This window comes from Vigna umbellata, chromosome 5, assembly GCF_029865625.1.
Source record: "Vigna umbellata cultivar VRB3 chromosome 5, Vumbellata_1.0, whole genome shotgun sequence".
Lineage (NCBI taxonomy): Eukaryota > Viridiplantae > Streptophyta > Magnoliopsida > Fabales > Fabaceae > Vigna > Vigna umbellata.
Genome location: NC_142169.1, coordinates 64,563,467 through 64,582,720, shown reverse-complemented (window position 1 = coordinate 64,582,720; position 19,254 = coordinate 64,563,467). Strand labels below are relative to the sequence as shown.

At 30.4% G+C, this 19,254-nt stretch overlaps 3 protein-coding genes across 3 annotated transcripts; 1 reads left to right on the top strand and 2 right to left on the bottom strand.

Moving 5' to 3' along the window:
- Positions 1-471: 471 nt before the first annotated feature.
- On the top strand, positions 472-3,440 carry LOC124832988 (mitochondrial pyruvate carrier 4). The gene is made up of 5 exons (XM_047307343.2): positions 472-657; positions 1,500-1,598; positions 1,870-1,922; positions 2,816-2,889; positions 3,173-3,440. The coding sequence occupies exons 1-5, from the start codon at positions 483-485 to the stop codon at positions 3,210-3,212; spliced, it is 441 nt and encodes a 146-aa protein (XP_047163299.2). The 5' UTR covers positions 472-482; the 3' UTR covers positions 3,213-3,440.
- Positions 3,441-6,220: 2,780 nt separating this feature from the next.
- LOC124832984 (golgin family A protein) lies at positions 6,221-10,112 on the bottom strand. Its single transcript, XM_047307339.2, has 3 exons — positions 9,570-10,112; positions 7,066-7,236; positions 6,221-6,672 (listed from the first exon to the last, which is right to left on the bottom strand). Exons 1-3 carry the CDS (start codon positions 9,894-9,896, stop codon positions 6,535-6,537), a joined length of 636 nt encoding a protein of 211 aa, XP_047163295.1. The 5' UTR covers positions 9,897-10,112; the 3' UTR covers positions 6,221-6,534.
- A 3,197-nt stretch (positions 10,113-13,309) lies between these two features.
- On the bottom strand, positions 13,310-14,861 carry LOC124832985 (phosphoenolpyruvate carboxylase, putative (DUF506)). The gene is made up of 2 exons (XM_047307340.2): positions 14,301-14,861; positions 13,310-14,136 (listed from the first exon to the last, which is right to left on the bottom strand). Exons 1-2 carry the CDS (start codon positions 14,719-14,721, stop codon positions 13,619-13,621), a joined length of 939 nt encoding a protein of 312 aa, XP_047163296.1. The 5' UTR covers positions 14,722-14,861; the 3' UTR covers positions 13,310-13,618.
- Positions 14,862-19,254: the final 4,393 nt, after the last annotated feature.

Below are 19,254 nucleotides of genomic sequence, written 5' to 3'. Positions count from 1 at the left end.
AACTCTCGCATATTTTGTTTGAATTACTAGTTTAACTTATTTATACCTTTTTTTAATCTTATCATTTAAGTTTGAATTAAAAAACTTCAAACTAATTTTTGTTTAATTTAATTTGTAAATGATTGGTTATGATGTATTTCAATAAATATACATTATCTAATAATCTTAGCTCTTGAAAAATGATAATATTTTTTGTTTCAAAAGGGGTATAGCACATTCACCTAGAGTATACTAGTGATTAATAAATAATAAAATTTTAATATAGGTTAAGAGAATATTAATATACATTAATATGAGTAGATATTGTTTTGACTTATTTATAAATTTTTTTAAAATTCTTTATAAACTATTTATTTATTTTAAAATTTTGGTTTACTCTTGCAAACCAACATAGGTCAACAAAAGAAAAATGTTGACCGAGTCTAAGCCACGCGTCACATTGTGATTGGCTCCAGTTGCGTAGTGGATCTCCAACGTCGTAGATGATTACGGTAAATAATAATACTGTTTTGTGTATAAACATTTTGTTCTCTCTCTTTGTCACAGTGATAGAAGCTCAACCGTTTCGCTTTCAATCAAAGGGAAGAACAAAGATTCAATTCATGGCGGCTGCAAAGCTTCAAGCTTTATGGAATCATCCGGCTGGGCCAAAAACCAGTGCGTTTTTTTGCATTTCGTTTTGTGGGATCCTTTTATGTTTTGTTCTGTATATGTTGTTCTCTGGTGGTTCCGATGTTCATTGTTCTGCGGTTGATTTTTTTAATTAATCAGCGATAGGGTTGGCTTAGATTACGAATTTTGATTCAGTGATTTGATTAAAGGTGACGTGCATTGTTTGGTTTATAACCTTATATTATATATTTTTTTAAAATAACCTAATTTGCTCTGGGTTGCGTCTTGAAAAAAAGGGATTTTTGGGGTGTGAAGGATTACACAAACGTTTGCAAGATGTTTGGATTGTTGGGAAGTTGGAATTCGTCTAATAATTATATCTCTGAACACTAGGGGAGTGTTGGGTAGATAAACTTGATATGAATGGATTGCAAAACTTGATTGCTCTTATTTTGTCATCTGAGAAAAGTAGATATCAGCAATCAAACTTGTGCATGAAAATGAGATGTTGTTTTGAAGGATAAAGTCATCTCCAAATATCAACATTTTGTGAGCATAATTTTTGCTGGATTCTTTCAGTTAGCTAGAAATGTGATGCTTTTGTTACCTTATGATATGAACCTAAGGAATACAGTGGAACCTAAATTGATCATCTAAATGAAGGTAATTAGCTTTGGAGTTGCATTTGAAAAGATGAAAATTGTTGAGTGCAGTCCTGTCAATTATATGTATAGATTTCCTTGTGTTACATACAACCTTCCGTCATTATTTTCCCCTAATTCAAATTGTTGTCACTTTTTATGTCTCGTGACCATGTTATTATTAAGCATTAGCATTGTCATTGTCAACCTAAGTAAATGCATGAATTAACCACTTACTTTGTGCAGTTCACTTCTGGGCACCTACCTTTAAGTGGGGCATCAGCATAGCTAACATTGCTGATTTCTCTAAACCACCTGAGAAACTTTCTTATCCTCAGCAGATAGGTAAGCATGTACATAAACAACTGCATTTACTTCATAGCCCTCTGACTCTGACTGTTCCTCTCCTTCTCACACACACACACAACACTCGCACTCCCCCGTGCTTTTGTTTTTGGCTTGTATTTGATTCTTATGTACATACGCAAATGTGCATGTTTGGGTTCCTCAAAAGGTGCGGATAACACTTTGTATTCAAGTTGCTAGCAGTTTAAACCTCGTGCATTGAGTTTCATTTACATCTATACTTTACTAAATGGTTTTTGGTCTTATGCAGCGGTCACAGCTACCGGAATTATCTGGTCTCGTTACAGCACAGTTATCACTCCAGTAAGTTTGGTTTTTCTAGAGACGGATTCTTTTGACTAATGCAGTAAATGATGATGTGGTTGCACAATTATCTTTTAAAGTATTGCAAAAGTATGACACCAATGAGGCTATAACATGCAATTTGGATTCTTGCCTTAAATTATCGGCTTCGTGGTGAAATTGAATCATTAGATGATTATGTAGCTTGTTTAGACATTTTTTTTCTTCATAAACTTTTGCGTCTCTTGGTCTTTTAACCTTACTTTTGTTCTGAAAATTTTCTGTATATAGAGCAGCTCTTCTCTCTCTCCCCCCACCCCCACCCCCTCATGCGCTTGTGGTGCACGCAAACCATTTCTAGCTTAAAAAAGATTTTATTTATCAGGCTTTGTGTAAAACCTGGAGCAGACAAGAATTCTATTGTAGATGATGGAGCGGAATGGAAAGATATCATCCGTCATTGTTTGAATTGTTTAAAGAGTACATTTGCATGGAGCCTGATGAAATATGTTTCATTCCGTTCCATACATCTATTTTCACCCCTCAATCTGATGAAATATGTTTCATTGCATTGCAATGCTATGGAATCAATATATTGTTCACTAGCTTTTAAAATATCTAGTAAAAGAATGATAATTTTGTTATATTTCGTTCCCTCAATTTCCATCTCATTCCACCTATCATAGATATCCATCTAGTCATTTATACTCAAGTTAATTCTGTGACATGTAGGCACTATTTTTATTGCATGGCTGTTACTTTATGAACTTTTGTTTACTGATACTAATCTGCTGAAGAGAACAGTGAAAAAATGGAAAATACTTAAATAGTGTTTGTTTTTGGTGCTGGGAAGGGGGTGTACAGTGCAGTTTTTGCATACTCCAGAAAACTTATCAGAATTATTTGTGTTGCAGAAAAATTGGAACCTGTTTAGTGTAAACATTGCAATGGCAGGGACAGGCTTATACCAACTCTCACGAAAATTGCGGTACGGGGTATTTTTTTTGTTTTAGTTTTGGATGATTTTTCCTCCCCAAGACCTAGAGTCAGAGGGAGGAAAAGTTGCATACACAAAACTTGCCCCGTTCAGTTGGAACCTCATACACCAAGCCATTAATTTGATCAACAATAATAAAGTGTAGTATTGGGTATGATTTATCGAAAAACAAAAGGCAATAGGGAGGGAAGAGACTCAATTACATTTTCAAATGAAACTCTGTTTTGTGATAATCTCTATGACACATCATATATTAACTTATGCTACTTTCCAGGCATGATTATCCCTCTGAGGCGGCTGTGACGAAAGAATGATGCTAAATATTTCATCTTTTTGTGTACTTGGAAGCTGATGCCCGGGCTGTAATTTCAGTTGTTCCACATATAATTGTATTTATACTTTTGGACGTGCAGTTCATTTTTAGTTTTAAAAGTTTCAAACTGTTGAAAAGTATTCTCACTTGTGTGCTACTGTATTTGACTGTGGTAAAATAAGGGAATCAAGATTAGCGGGCAACTGAATACAATTTGTTGTTATAATTATCCATAGGCCTTTTACCGATCACCCTTGCAGTCAATCTGTCACTTGAACACGCTACAACGAATTTGCTTTTGAGAATGGCTGCAAGGGTCAAATTTCTGCTCTGGTTATTTCTATAAATTCTGCTCTGGTTAACAAGGCTCTGATTTATAGATCACTATGTAATTTTCTTATATATTTTTTGCTGTGTCCTCGAGTTTTTAAAACACAGTTTCAAAAACTTTCATGTTATTAGTACTAATATATATTTTGAAGGTAGTTTGTCATATGTGTGTGTGTGTGTGTGTGTATATATATATATATATATATATATATTGCTGTGTCATGAAGTGCTAACGTAATTAGCGTAAGATGATATACCGTGTAACGCTGTATAAAAATTATGCGTACATCTTATTTTCAAGATTTCATGTTATTAGTACTGATGTTATATAATTTTTATTTTCCTAATTTCCTTTATATTAAATAAAAGTAAATATTACAGAGAATTATTTGCATAAACAAACAACATAGTGATCTTTGTAGGGTTGAAAACGTATTTTATGATTTGAATTCGATATTAGTAAGATATTCATGATTCACATCACTGGTGACGGGTCAAACATGATCAGTTGGAAAACTTCAATTTGAAATAGGTTTATAGATCACGTTGAACAATTAAAAATATTAGCACGAGTTAAAAAATGAACAAAGTTAGCATGTTCGGTTTACAATAAAGTAATATATAATGAATTTTCTATCACCTTTGCATAGTCTGACATACTTTGCATTCTTATCACCTTCCAAATTCAAAGGGTTTATTTAGCCTTGTGACCTTATATAAATAAAGCGTGTGTTTGTTTTTCACTTTTAATTTGTCGGAAGTGTTACATCGACTAAAAATAAAATCAATTTATAGTATATAAGTGTGTGAAAACTTCATTTTATAAATCGGTTTTGTGGGGTTGAGTTAGACTTAAAGTTTACTTCTCAATATTGATATTAGAGTCATGATTAGAGTCTATCATAACTATATTTATTGTTTGTTAGACATATTATCTTGCATGTTATTGGATTATCTAATGTTTAGTATACTTCGATGTGAGAAGGTGTGCTGTGTGAAATTTTAGATAAATTTGATATTTTGGTAGTTTAAATGAAAGAAAGTAAGTGGATAATTTTCAAAGCCAGAAGTTTGCATAAGCTAATCAATATTGGGTGTGTGAGAATATTAAGTATGCCAAGACTAACAGGTTATTATTTTATTACGTGATATAATCCATAAGCTGCCTGGACAGTTAACGACAAGGACCTAAAATTTCGGACCAACATAACATGTTCGATATAACATAAATGTTTTTATGAAATGAAAAGTGAGAACATGATGGCGATAAAATGATATTTAATGCTAGTAGTAATAGAATCCTGTGTTGGCATGAAGTGATTTGACTGGCAATGCCAATAAAATAGAATCAGTGAAATGAAAATGATAGAGAATTACCAAAAGAGACTAAAGAAGAGTACTTGAGCATATAATTATTCTCTATTTTACATATTCACTGTCAAACAAATAAATAAAGAGTATGTTTTAAACTCTTTAGACAAAAGTGCCAACTTTTTTCAAAAGCGTTTGTTATGGATGTTTAGTTATGAGTGGATGGAATTAAAAGTCTTTTTATTCTTAAAAGGACAACAAATTCTCTTTCCTTTTACAATGAAGAATGCACATTACAGAGCATAATCTGTTATGGATCTAAATATGATTACTAATTTACTTTGCATAAAAAATACATAATTAATTATATGATCTAAAATTAGAAACCAATTTGTTTATTTTTTTTAGAATATAATACTCTAAATCAATACGCATTTAATTGGTAGCTATGATATGATAGGATGTGATAACTATCATATTATTTTCTAATCAATAGTTTGGTGTAGTGATAGGATACAGTTTTCTTAACCTGTTGTCTATTATATCTTCTGAATAGTATTAATTATTTATCTTCATGGAAAGGAGTTAGGTTAGAAGATAATAATAGGATAGGATAATTGACTTTCTTCTTAATCTTTTATCACTCACCTCTAATATAATCATTATCATTACCATTAGTACCATTGTTAGGCTCATCTTCTATCACCGTAATTGCTATTTCTCCTATATTATTGTTATACACAGTCTCATTACCTTATATACATGGTCTTAACTATCATTATCATCATTATTATACTAACTACCATTCTAACAACTAACACTACCCCGTCATTTATATTTATTAATAACATTACCACTTATATTTTCTATTATTGTATTCATCATTATTATGCTTATCATCACTAATATATTTCTTTTATCACTTTTAGTGTTATTGTTATTTTGGTTAATGTTTTTCATATTCTTATTCACAATGCTCCCACTTTTATCTTATATGAAATGAAAAAGATTCATAAATTTAGGGATAAGAAAAAAAAATTATTTATTTGATCTTTTTTAAACCAAATAACTTTAACTTATTCAAGCCGATTGATTTCTATTCTTCACATATTTTCAGTCTTACAAATGGCATATGCTTTTAAATTTGGTGGATCAAAATAATACTCTACTGTATTCGAGCACAAAAAATCAATTAATCTAGTAAGAAAAAAGATAAAATAAACTCAAACCTTATCTAGGAAGCCTAAGTAATATTATTTCAATTCAAAAGACAAAACTATTCAATTCCAGACAGCAGGACCACAGAAACAGATTGTTTTTTTATGAGGAATCTTAATTTCTAAAAAAATCCAATGTAGCTCCACACGATTGTAGGTTCAAAGTCCAGAATATCCTATTTGAATAAATATCTGAACAAAAATATGTCCAATGATTGAGAAAATGGGTACAATATCCGTTCCTCCAATACAAATTACGGTCAGCGCAGCAAGGACAGAGTAAAAAAAATCCACATTAAAGCCATATGCCGTTACAATAATCCAACCTACAATAACCATTGGTTGAACATAAAGCCAGGGGTCAATTCCATTCCATCAGACGAATGTATAGACTGAACCTTTTACGTTCTTACCAACCGGAGAATCATGAGACCCCTGTTCATGTTTCATTACCACTCACGTTAACTAGCGTTGCTGGCCATCTCTTGTTTGATTAGGTTTTGAATCAGAATCATGTTCATCTTCGTGTGATGTCAAGCCCAAACTTAAATCCAACGTGCTTTCGTTCAGATCTTGGCGCACCACCTGATTTTTGTACTGAGACTGAAAAAGACGAGACCAAAGTCACTAGTTTTACATATCATTATTAAAACGAAATGGCATCAAGTCCATCAGTTGTGAACTTTAAATTTAGTAACAGAAAACATATTTGAGACATGCAGACCACTGAATTGCATGATAGTAATGCCCGATCCTTAATTTTTCAAATTGCCTAATGCTTGTTTGAAGCATAAAAAATGTCCAAAATTTAAAAAGACAGATGAGAACCATCAATCGTCATTGTCAAATTTTAACTGCATAAATAATTCCCATTCATCAATTTATGTGGTGTAGAATGCTTGTGGGCTGCAATTATTACTTTGTAGCCAATACTTTATAGAAATGGACGAAATGTGGAGAAGCATTACATAAACAAAGAAACACGCAATGGTTTACCTGACTTTCTTCCATTGGAACATCATTTATGTCAGGTTTTTCATCCAAAGTTTCACTCTTGCGAGCTGACTCTGCTGCACCCGAATCAGTATCAGTTGGTTTAGACTCATCAAGCTTCTCAGCACCCTCATTTTCAGCAGCCTCATTTCTCTGCTCCTCTAGTAAAGCAACCTGTACCATCAGACCACCCAGGTTATCACCCCTTGTCAACTTCAGTGCCATTGGACAGAATAGTATCAATTCATTATCAACACTAAATGCATGAAAATTTGAACAATTCATCAATAGTGCCAAGTGTGACTACAAGTACACCATTGAAGAAAAGCTCTGGCTAGTACAGCATAGTTATTTTATAATGTCGAGCATGATTAGTTCTGTGATAATTATACACAACTCAAAAAGACAATATTGATTTCAAAGCAAAATCACTGGTGGGTCTTGTTCTGCTAATGCATTCATAGGAAACAAGAATCATGTTGCACACACCATTTCCAACATTAGAGTAAACTGTAAAACGCCCCATGCAACATTATAATAAACCTACGGCAATACACCACAGAATCATGTCCGAGAATACTTAATGAGAAGAAACAGCTAACTCTTTGGACAAAATGTAGCTAAACTGCATCAAGACCACCAATTTGAAATCATACCATTAATGCATCGCAAAACACATACTTTAGATTTAACAAACTACAAATGCATCTAGATAATTAAAAGAGTGAACCTCCATTTTAGCCCTCATGCCTTTTGGAACATCAAGTTGGCTATTGAAAGATTATTAAATCAATTTGGTTTTGACATCAAATCTATTCCATAAGTAACTGTTTATGAGAACCAGAAAAATTTATGCCATTGCAAAATTGATTTGATAATATTTTGAGGAAAATATTGGGGCTTTATGATTAATAATATTGTTATGTTATGCTGGTTGTCTGGCCATTGTAATGCAATACTAAAATAGAAAAAAAAACAATTATAAATAAATGATCAACTAAAAATCCTACAAATGTTAATCAAGAAATGATATTATATTACAATTGTTCAGAAAATAAGGGCAACTATCCACCTGTAGGTGTATGCATGTTTGCTTCAGTTAACTCCTCACAAATAATCACTTACTTTTTTCAATTTTCTGAGAAAATTCTTTGAAAGAAAAAGATTTCTCAGAAAAATGTTGTTTCCAATCACATGCAAGTTCAGCTAAAAACCATCTTCCAACAAGGGAGGTTGATACCCCTGTCCCAAACAAGAATATAGAAACAAATTATTGAAAACCAATTTGGCCGTGTGCATAGTCCTCACAAAATGGATCCCCTTTTCCATTAAACTCTATCTAGGGCTACAGATAACTATGAAAATATATCCTTCCTTTCGTTCACCATAAAATCATTCCTGCTGTCCAACACTTTGGTTCTCACTCCCCTTTTTCTTATTCATAGAACTAAAGTTCAGATATTTGAGTGATTGAGAAACGTTATCTTGTGCACTAGTGTTGTTATTTTCATCTATCATATAAATTGCACACTTGCAGTTATCATTTATTTCTAAATCCCTGCCTTGGACAAAACAAACCCTCTTTTCTGAGTTTTCTCATTGATTACCTTCATTGTATCATTTCTAATCACCTCCAGTTTAAAGGTAAATTCCCATCTTCAATTACCATACTTAACACTCCATCTTTGGCACATTAAAAAAATAGTGAAATTCACTTCTAAAACAAAGAACTTGGACACTTGGGATGGTAGTAGAAAGGTGGGGTGGGGGATAAAAAATCATTATTCTTATCCTTGGTTCTAGTTTCCTCAGTTTTTACCAACTGATAGTTCATGCAGTATTGCATAGCGGTCAGTTTCATTTGACAACATTTTGGAATAGAATGATGGCCAGCTAATTTAACCTCCCTCCCCAAGAAATTATTTTTGTAAGAGTTAGAAAACTAACTTGTTATATCTAATATTTTTCTCATACAAAAAACCAACATAATAAAAATGCATCTTCTTGATCGGCTGATTGGTAATCCCACTTAAAACTTTACCATGAAAATTCAAATCCTCAGATACACGTACATTTATACGGAGCAACCACATTCGGCTCAATCTCAATTTAAATTAAATCCCACCAATTTGATTGAGTTTCTCAACATCCCAACAGGCGAAACTTAACCCGTAAAAAAAGAAGAAGAAGAAAAAGCTACTTTTAGAATCAGTTGTTTGTTAATCTCATTGTTCCCGCATTTCCTATCATTCACAACCTTTATAAATAAAATTAATTAAAAAAATTAATATCAGGAAACAAGTTTCAACCCTGCTCCATGAAGAGGGGACAATAAGGAAACAAGATAATCCGAATAAGACACAAATTATCAGGACATTGTAGTCACTACTGCAAGCAATCCATTCTGTCCAATGTAAAAACACACTTTGCCAACATATCAGTGATGTATGCATTAAACCCTAAAGCAAAATAATTAAAAAGCTAGGGGAACAGTGTAATTTGAATACCGGAACATATTTGAACTTTCTCCGAGGCGGTTCTTCAAGTTGTTCCGGCTGTGCATCCTTGGTGTTACCATTGGCGGTGGCGGTGTTGGAGTTGTTGGTGGTGGTGTTGTGGCTTTGGGTGATAGGGGTCCACTTGTAGAGGAGAAGATGAGAGGCGTTGGAAGAATGAGTGTGGTTGTGATTGTGATTGGTGTTAGAATTAGAGGAAGCAGAAGAGGGTGATACATGGACCCATTTCTTCTTCCACTTCCGCACCGGTCCAGTGAACACCGTGGCCGGTCCATATCGGGTCGAGGACCGCCCTAATCGGGCCCCAACTCCCTCCATCTATACCAGATCTGTCTCCGATACGCCTCCACGCCTCCACCAAAACAAACACCCGCCTTTTTTCAGTTTCTTTTTTCTTCAGATAAATATTTTGATTTTTGTTCTAATTTTTCTTCCCTACAAAACCCTCTTCTTCTTTCTCTTTCTCTCTCTACATAAATACAAAACACTGTCTTTTCCTTACCGTCTGGGTCAGAGATCACCTCTCCTGGTTTATGCTGTGGCCAATCAGGGCCGTCCGTAGTGCCTATTGATGATACTGCAGCGGGTCGGGTTAGGTTTATCCACCTTTCCTAATTCTTCTGTTCTCGTATAATTTTTAAAATTTAATTATATTTTAATATATTCAGCAGTTTTAACATTATTATTATTATTATTTTAAAACTTCAAACTGACATACGAACTCAGCAAGAATGATAATTTTAACCGTTTTATATAAATATTTTATTCTAAAACTAACAACTTTGAATCTTAAAGCAAACATATATGAAGTATTTATCTAATGAACTATCTAATAATAGTTAAAAAATATTGTTGATAGAAAGAAAAGCATGCACACACAAAATCTGATACTCCTTTTGAGGTATGCTAGTACAAAGATATAAATCATAGAAAAGAAATAAGAAAGAAAAGACATATGATTGTTTGGTTGATTTGTCTTACCCACTGAAAAATATACCATTTTTGGGTTTTCATCCATATTTTACTAGAAAATATTAGCGAAAAAGAATCATCTGCACATAATTCTTTACACTTGTCTCTCTAAACAATTCTAATGTTTTTTATATAAATATTGTCAAGCTTTATTCATTTACTAATATTTTGCAAAATAATTAAAGACTGTCATTTTGTTTTAAAAAATATATAGTATATAAATAATTTCAAAAATAAAATCTTTAATATTTGTGGTTAGAGTTAATTTTTTTTCAACCAACAATAATAATATATATTAATAAGATGACATAAGGGATGTGAAAAACAACTTACAGAACATTTAGTTATGTTATGTTTAGAATATAAACCTACCTAGAAATAAAGCAATCAAAGAGGCTAAAAAAGTTGGAAAATTATTCTTTGATCCAACTTTTACTTTTACATTTATTTTACACAACAATTTTAGGATAAAATATTATATTAATAAATATTATAATAAATAACAATTTATAAGAAGTAAAAGCTCTCGTGTTTATTTATGAATTTCAAGTACTCTCCTTTTAAATAATCTCAATTTAATATTTAATTTAAAAAATATGATACAATTTAGTATTTTCTGTTAATACCATATTAATTTGATATTGCATGTTAGTCTTTTATTATTCATTTTTATATTTTTTTTATATTTTTATTTATATTTTAAAAAACTTTTGTGTCATATGTCAATGACCATCATACCGCCTAACAGAAATAGTGTAACATTGCAGTGTGACAGTAACATGTCATATTAAGAAAATATTCAATTTAGCATTTTATATGAATTTGATTTCACTTTAGTTTTTTTTAATTTAAAAATTTTAATCCATCTTCATATTAACATCAAATTTAACTTTTATATACATGTAAAATAATATTTTTATTACAATTAATATTTTTATTAAATATTTTTAATAAAATTATACGATAGACTCAGCAAGTTGATTAATTTTTTTAAAATGATAAAAACTAAAAACTATATTACGTATTCAATTATACATTTGTGTTTTTTTGTATTTATTATATTTACGTATACATTTGTGTTTTTTTGAATTTATTATATATATATATATATATATATATATATATACTTTATTCAATATTTTTTAAATATGAAATTTTACGGACGAATAAATTATATAAATAAACAAATGTATGTATTAAACTGTCCATTCATAAAATATTTCAAAACTAAATCACATATATTTTGTAGCATAAAATATGTAAAAACTCCTATGATTTTCCAAATTTAATTAGTTTTATTTTTTTATCATGATTTTATATATATATATATATATATTTATAGAGAGTGCCCTTTAGATTATATATAACTCTGCTTAGTTTGTTAATTCCGTGTTTAGATGGCCTTCCAAATTAAGTTGTGGTCTTTAAAATCGATGTCAACAAATTTGGACATTTGAGAGTGATATTCGTAAACTAAATATTTATAATTTACAGTATTCAATCTATATTTCTTAGACGGGTTTTTCTTTTGTTTGGACACGTTTTCTTTTTAACATTGTTTTTTAGCTCAGGTAGTTTTATAAATGATATATGTTACCCTTTTAACATTTATATTTATACTTTAAATACGATATTTGGTATTTATTTCAATAAACATTTTTCAGATTTTACGGTAAAATATTATAATCACAACGATATGTATTTTTTTTTTCGAAAACTAAACGCTTTTAAGGTTAGAAATCAGATGATATAAAAAGTATCCTGCTGCCATTTTATTCTTTCACCTATCTGCATGTTCAATGACAACTAGAATGGTAAAACTAATATAAAAACCATTGATGAATAGTTTTCGTTAAATATATATGAATGGATTATTTAGTAAATTTCCCTCTTTCAACCCTATTCTGTCGTGGTTCTAAAATCTTTAGAGAATTTGATCCAATATCACTTAAATAAACAAATATGCCATGTTAATAGACTTTTTATTTTTATAATATATAATAGTGATTTGTATGTATATTGTACGGAGGTTTGATACACCAGTGAGATATTGTCTGTTTTAGATTAAGTTTTCACGAATTTATTTTTTTTATCATGTCTATTTTTTGTTTTATTTATTTATACTTAACGTAAATTTCATACACGAGCTTTTATTCATTTAAGAAAAGGCTTTAGAAATAAACTGATCACAATGTTGAGAAAAGAAAAACAAAAGGTTATTTTTTTCAAAAAATAGTCTTTTTGCCTTTGGTTCTTGTGAAATTTGAGTCGATTTTGGTTAACTTGTTATGAGATTATTTAGCTTTTAACTAGTATTTTGTCGTTCGAATTTTAAATTGTCTACATTAACAACTTCACTGTATTTTCTAGTTGAAGACACGTATCAACTTCAATTTTTATATAATAAAAACAATGTTCACCATAGTGTTTTAGTGGTAAAAGATTTCATCAATAATTGGCGTCATTAGCTGGAGACTGTAATTGAAAAGTGGTACACACTGTATATGGTTCACTCAAACAGTTGCTTCGAGTGAGACTTTTTAACTTATTTACTGTAATTGGTAAAATGAATATGAAGAGAATTGAATAAATTGTAATATACCTTGTGAATATTTTATCCACATTGTCAGATGATGTGCTACTGAGTTATTGAATTCATTTTGGTGGACCACTAGGCATAGGGAATTGGAGGCAAACCAATAAATGTCTCTGAAAATAATGTGCTAAATGAAAATTGAATTCGGAGGCTGCACAGAAAATTGATAATTTGCCATTTGCCAAGAAATTGATTCTTTACATTTACTGCATAATGTGTTTTTAACATTATCTTCTCGAATACATAGAAGAAATGCTAGAACACAGCAATGATAAACTTTGGCAGAGCCGTGCTAGTTGCCACATCTATGATACCTAAAAGACAAAAAAATGGCAGAGCCGTGCACCAGAGAAATTGTTCTCAAGCACTTTTCTGGTTAAAGACACTTCACATAATCATTCATCAGCTCTCAAGTTCATCCACCAATAAAAGAACAACTTCTATACAACGAATACTATGAATGTGACTTCAATCACAAACCAAGGTTATCGGAATTAAAGACGGCTGTCAAATGGCTGATTCTGAAACCAGCATTAGTGGCATAATCACCATCCCTGCAATTCAGCGTTTTCAGAGGTAGCACTTCAAATCCAATAGACCTATTAAGAAACAAGGACTCAGAAGACAAAGGTGGCGATGCCCTTTTAGTCGCAACTGCATTAGTTGTTCGCTTATAAGCACTGAACCACTTGGCTTGCATGTACACGTTTCTCCTCCATGGTGGTATGTGCAGCTTCATTCTTTTCATGGAGTCCTTAATAGCAGTGCACATCAGTCTCACAACCTGTTTAAGCTCATCCACTTTACCCACAAATATCAACGGGAAAACATCTAGCAAGGCAGAATATTGATCTGTGGGACGAGCTATTTCGAATTCCAAACCAAGGCAAATTTCAACCACATAGCGTTTTCCCTTCAAATTCACATCAATGTACTCATAATTACCGGCTGTTAATCTTCCATTTTTCTCCCACTTCGATTTGCAGAGCCCTGCAATTAATTCATCAAACCAAGTTCCTTACCACTAACTTCATACAATTAAAACCATAAAAATAAAATTCTTAATTCAAATTTGACGATAACATCACAAAAATTTTGGGTGGATGCTATAACCTAATAATTTAAGGACCAAAACTGTTTGCTATAATACTAACCAGCATCGAAACCTTTTTCCCTCAACCGAGACATCAAATGGCGTTTGGAATTGTTACCAACAACTCCACATGCAACTTCAACCTCTCTCCTAATTCTTTCTTTTGCGTCCCTTTCATCCTCGTCGTCCTCTTCGTTTCCAGAAAACAAACTCCGCAACATTTCCATCTTCTCCGAATGAGAGCACTCGGTTTCCTCAAGCTGTTCCTCGCCGCGATCTTCCTCAAAGTGAATAACGCCAGCCAGTTCTTCTTTCTCTCCCGTTGTCTCGTTCTTCTCCATGAAAGACTTGACGAGATCAGACAAATCGGTTAAACTCTCCGGCGAGTGCTCGCTCCCGCTGCTCTCGCAGAGCCTCACACGTGCCACGTCAGCATCAAACGCGGCTGCCACTCTCTGAAACCTCACGGGAATCCTTGCCATGTCTGAGAAAATATGATGCACCCCTTTCTCTGGTCTTCACAAGGAGCATATAAAGATAGGAAAAAGAAAGCAATGGTGGGGGTTACACTGTGTTATTGTTACATGTGACGTTGAAATGTCGATATTGTGTCCACATGAAAGAAGAGGGAAATGGCATCATTATTTATACATAAATGCTCAGCTGAAACAATGGAGTTTTTTTTTTTAAAAAAAAAAATAAAACTAATGAATGTAGGCCAATTATTGAACTGGTTTGGTGAACATGATCTTAAAAAGCGTCCCGGTTCAGTGGTAACTGTTTTAAAGGAATGAACATTGGCACACCGCTTCTTATCAAAGAAGATTAAGCAGAGTCAAAACTCAGTTTATTTGCATAATTACATGAAAAAAATACACAATCTAGAACTTGAATACCTTACTTATAACATTTTAATTTAAAAATTGATGTTGAAAAATCTATTTTTGAATTAAGTACAAGAAGCTGCTAAATTTTGATTGAAAGTTTTTATTAATTAGTTTATGCAGAATTACTTCGGAACAATATTAAATCGAACATTAATAAAATATAGTTCGGTCAATATAAGCAAATAATTAAATGTTATATATCTTGCGTGTAAGATTTATCCGTTATTCATTTTCATTTTTTAATTGCGGGAACTTATTATTCTTTATCGTCCAAAAAAAGTTTTAATTTCGGGGCAATAGCTATATTTCAGTAAGTTTTATTTTTTTATATCATAAATTTGTTTATAAAGTTAATTTTAATAAGACTGGTGCCAACAATGCAAAATAAATATTCATAAATCTGTACAAATACACTGTAAGGGTTTGATTCTACAAATAAAAAATAATGAATATCAAAAACCATTTTAACTCAATTCATTGTGATGGTTCAGGTTAGTTGAACGTAAAGTTTTGTTCGGTCTACTTTCACATCCTTACCCAAGTTAAAAAAAAAGGATAACCATGATAAAAAAATGAACTAACCATTATATTTATGTTATAAAAAATATTTCATAGGAAAATAGATAATTTACTAAATTATAAACTATATGGTATAAAAATATTCTAAAATAGTTCTACACTATATATAGCACATTTATTAATGTTACAATAATTACTTCAAAAACATCATATTTATGGGGATTTTTATTTAGTAAATGTGTAAAATTATGTTTTACTATCGTTGTATTACCATTAAAATATTGTTCATATGACTAATAATTTTTTATTACTTTTATAATCGATATTATTTATATTAGTAACATTTGATAGGCTATTCAGTATACTCTGTAAGACTTTTCGTGTACCCAAACAAATGTACTAATTCCAAGTTCTTTAAAATATATAGTATTTCTATGATCCATCAAGACATTAAATATATTATTGGAGCTTCGCCACTTTATCAGGATTTTGTCTTTTTTGAGGATCTGTATTAAATCCGATTGAGTAGAATTTTTATTGCAAACTAGTCTCAACTTTTTATTTTTGAATATTCTAGGAAAATATTCTAAGAATATACCGACGAAGTAAATATTTTTAATTATGTTTTCTTATTTATTTATAAGAGATTCAAATATAATCTTAACAATATTTTTCTAGTTAATGTTTTAATAGAGTATACATATTAAACTATTGAATACTAATTTACCGTGTTCATTTCTTATTATATCATCTTATACTAAAATATTTAATACTTTTAAGATATTCAATTTTGACTATATCATTTTATATTAAAATATTTTAAAGTATTTTATAATTTTACATCATATTTAACCAATATAAGTATAAAATTATTTCAATAAAAAATTAAAATATGACACTTTTACATTTTTTATATTTTCCTTAACTTGATTCAAATTAAAATATTGATTTTTTTCAAAACAAAGTATATATCTTTTCAACTCTAAAATTTTGTATGATGGATAATTTAGTTTTTCATTTAAGAAAATCACCATTCCATTTAGATCTCTTTCAATGCAAAAAAAAAAGTATTTTAAAATAAGATACTCACAGATGCATCTCCACCAACAAAGCCTATTAAAATGAACAAAATAAGAAAAAAAAATGGCAGAAGAATTAAAAAATGCATTATGAAAATAGAAAAATAATAAAGTGGACAAAATAATTAATAAAAGAGAATATATGAGAAATGCAAACATAAATAACAGAGTATATAATAATAACAATGATAATGATAGCCCATATAAATTTATCTTTAATCACATAATACTAATTATTTGATATTCTTTCATTACAATTGTTAGCTTTAAAAAGTAAGTATATAAGTGTATTTTTTTTAGTAAAAAATGTATCATTAATTAATAAATATAAACAAAAGAAACCACGTAGATGAATTCTGACCCTTAGCGGTTCGGATGGACGGGCCTTCGAAGTGAGGAAAAAAAGGTGGGCCCATTATCTACACTCAGCAATAATATTTTGCAATCGTTTTATTCTTGTTTTCTGTTTTATACGTCTCTGGGTCTGAATTAAGCTGCGACGTGGAAATTTGGCGCCGTTATGCATGCAGGTGCCTCTTTGATTTTGTTTTTTTTTTTTCTTTCCTTTTATTTTGATGTAAGTGAGAGTGTTGTTTTAGAGCATGAAAATGTTATGTGTTGTGTTGAAATGAGACCAGGTTCACTGAACCTCAACTAAACGTCCATATTCATTGAATGAGACCATTTTAATGTTATATTGTATTAGACATGATGAAGATAAATTAGGATATGTCCAACAGAGTCATATTACTGAAAATTTGATGATTTAAGTTTAGTTAATTTATATTCAGTTAAATTTAATTAAAAGTTTGATTTTGGTTCATTAAAATTCATCAAGCTTTATCATTTAATTAAATCTATTTCTATGAAAAATGTTAAACTTTTTTTCAATTTAAGCAATACAGTATTTAATAAAATTATTAAGTTTTAATAGTTTTGAAAAAATTATAAATATATGTCATTGGGGCTTCCTTCCGGAACCCACTTTTTCTTTCTGCATCCCAAATTTTCATTTTGATGTTCATTATAATCCTATGGATTTCAAATTTCAGTTTCGCAAATTTTTGGATTTTTTTTAAATATACTTCTGGATTTTTTTTTTCAGAAAATCCATTTTTGAGTTTTTTTCGGATTATGAAATTTGGTTCTAAATTTATAGATTTTGAAATCCGATTACAGATTTTTCGATTTCAAAATCTGATTCTGGATTTTTTTTAATTTTGAAATCTAGTTTTTGATTTTCTTAAACTTTGAAATTCTGTTTTGAAATTTCTTAGATTTGAAATCTTTTATTGGATTTTGATAAACCAGATGTCAAAATCCGGTCCTGGACTTTCACACTCCAAAATTTGGTTTTGAAATTTATCATATTTTAAAATTCGATTATGGATTTTATTTTGATTTTGAAATTAGGTTCAAAATTTCCCCCAATTTTGAATTTAGTTATGGATTTTCACAGATTTTGAAATTTAATTATGAATTTTTCTTAATTGAAATTTGGTTATAGATTTTCCCGAAGTTTTAAATCGAGTTATGAATTTTCTTTGATTTTGAAATCCAGTTTTAAATTTTCAAAATCAAGATTTTAAAATCCAATTTTGGATTTCGAAATCAAGTTTTATATTTTCATAAATCGTATTTTGAAATTTTTCATCGAATTTTGAAATATAACGATGTCTCAACTTTTTTGTTTACAAAATTTCGAAATTTATGTATTAGATTTTTTGGTTTATTGAATTTCAAAATTTAAATTTTATGAGTACAAATGGGACACAGAGCATACGAAGAATGAGGTGCAATGGGATGTTGAAGTAGCACTCAAGGGTCTCAAATAGGGTTTTAAACCCTAGTCAAAGTCAAAGCCTAAAACTCTACGGTTAATTTAGAATATGGCAAAGTTTGGGGGTGTAGGAAGAAATTTGTAGGGTGCATAAAGAAGTCCCCATGTCATTGTCATTACTTTATTCTGGACTTAGCTGCATAACAATTCTGGTATTTCCAACATGTTTTCTTTCTCTACAGTTGAAGTTCTTGGATGGAGATTTTAATGTGAAAAACTTGCAGATTCTGGTGTAGCAAATCCTGAAAAGTCAAATAGATGGTGGGTTGATATAAGAATAAAACTGAAGCTCTGCAACATTTATTGGTAATGTATTTCAAGGATTCAGGTTAGTAGCTGCAGCATCTTACCGGTAAGTGTTTGTGTTCTTTTCTTACGTTAATTATAACTCAATGACATATTCAATACATTAGCATTATGGTTGATCCATGATTTGGTTAACTATTCATAATTAACTAATCTTAATTCATTAACTTTAGTCATGGTTAGTTAATCATAATTAAATAACTATAATTAATTAATCATAGTTAACTACGATTAACTAATTATTTAACAAATATATCATTTAAAAATGTCAATAAAATGATAAATAAAATTATGAAAACCAAAATGAAATGTAAAAATTTATTAACCGCCAAAGATTAATAATAAAACCTGAAATTAAAATTCAATTAAGAACTACAACAGGAA

Excerpts from the sequence above, each read along its gene's own strand:
- LOC124832988 (XM_047307343.2), top strand. The coding sequence starts at position 483 with ATGATTACGGTAAATAATAATACTGTTTTGTGTATAAACATTTTGTTC. Across the intron at positions 1,599-1,869 it reads TTCTTATCCTCAGCAGATAG|CGGTCACAGCTACCGGAATT; the intron begins GTAAGCATGTAC and ends GGTCTTATGCAG. Across the intron at positions 1,923-2,815 it reads ACAGCACAGTTATCACTCCA|AAAAATTGGAACCTGTTTAG; the intron begins GTAAGTTTGGTT and ends TTTGTGTTGCAG.
- LOC124832984 (XM_047307339.2), bottom strand. The coding sequence starts at position 9,896 with ATGGAGGGAGTTGGGGCCCGATTAGGGCGGTCCTCGACCCGATATGGA. Across the intron at positions 7,237-9,569 it reads GAAAGTTCAAATATGTTCCG|GTTGCTTTACTAGAGGAGCA; the intron begins GTATTCAAATTA and ends CTGATGGTACAG. Across the intron at positions 6,673-7,065 it reads TTCCAATGGAAGAAAGTCAG|TCTCAGTACAAAAATCAGGT; the intron begins GTAAACCATTGC and ends CGTCTTTTTCAG.
- LOC124832985 (XM_047307340.2), bottom strand. The coding sequence starts at position 14,721 with ATGGCAAGGATTCCCGTGAGGTTTCAGAGAGTGGCAGCCGCGTTTGAT. Across the intron at positions 14,137-14,300 it reads GGAAAAAGGTTTCGATGCTG|GGCTCTGCAAATCGAAGTGG; the intron begins GTTAGTATTATA and ends AATTAATTGCAG.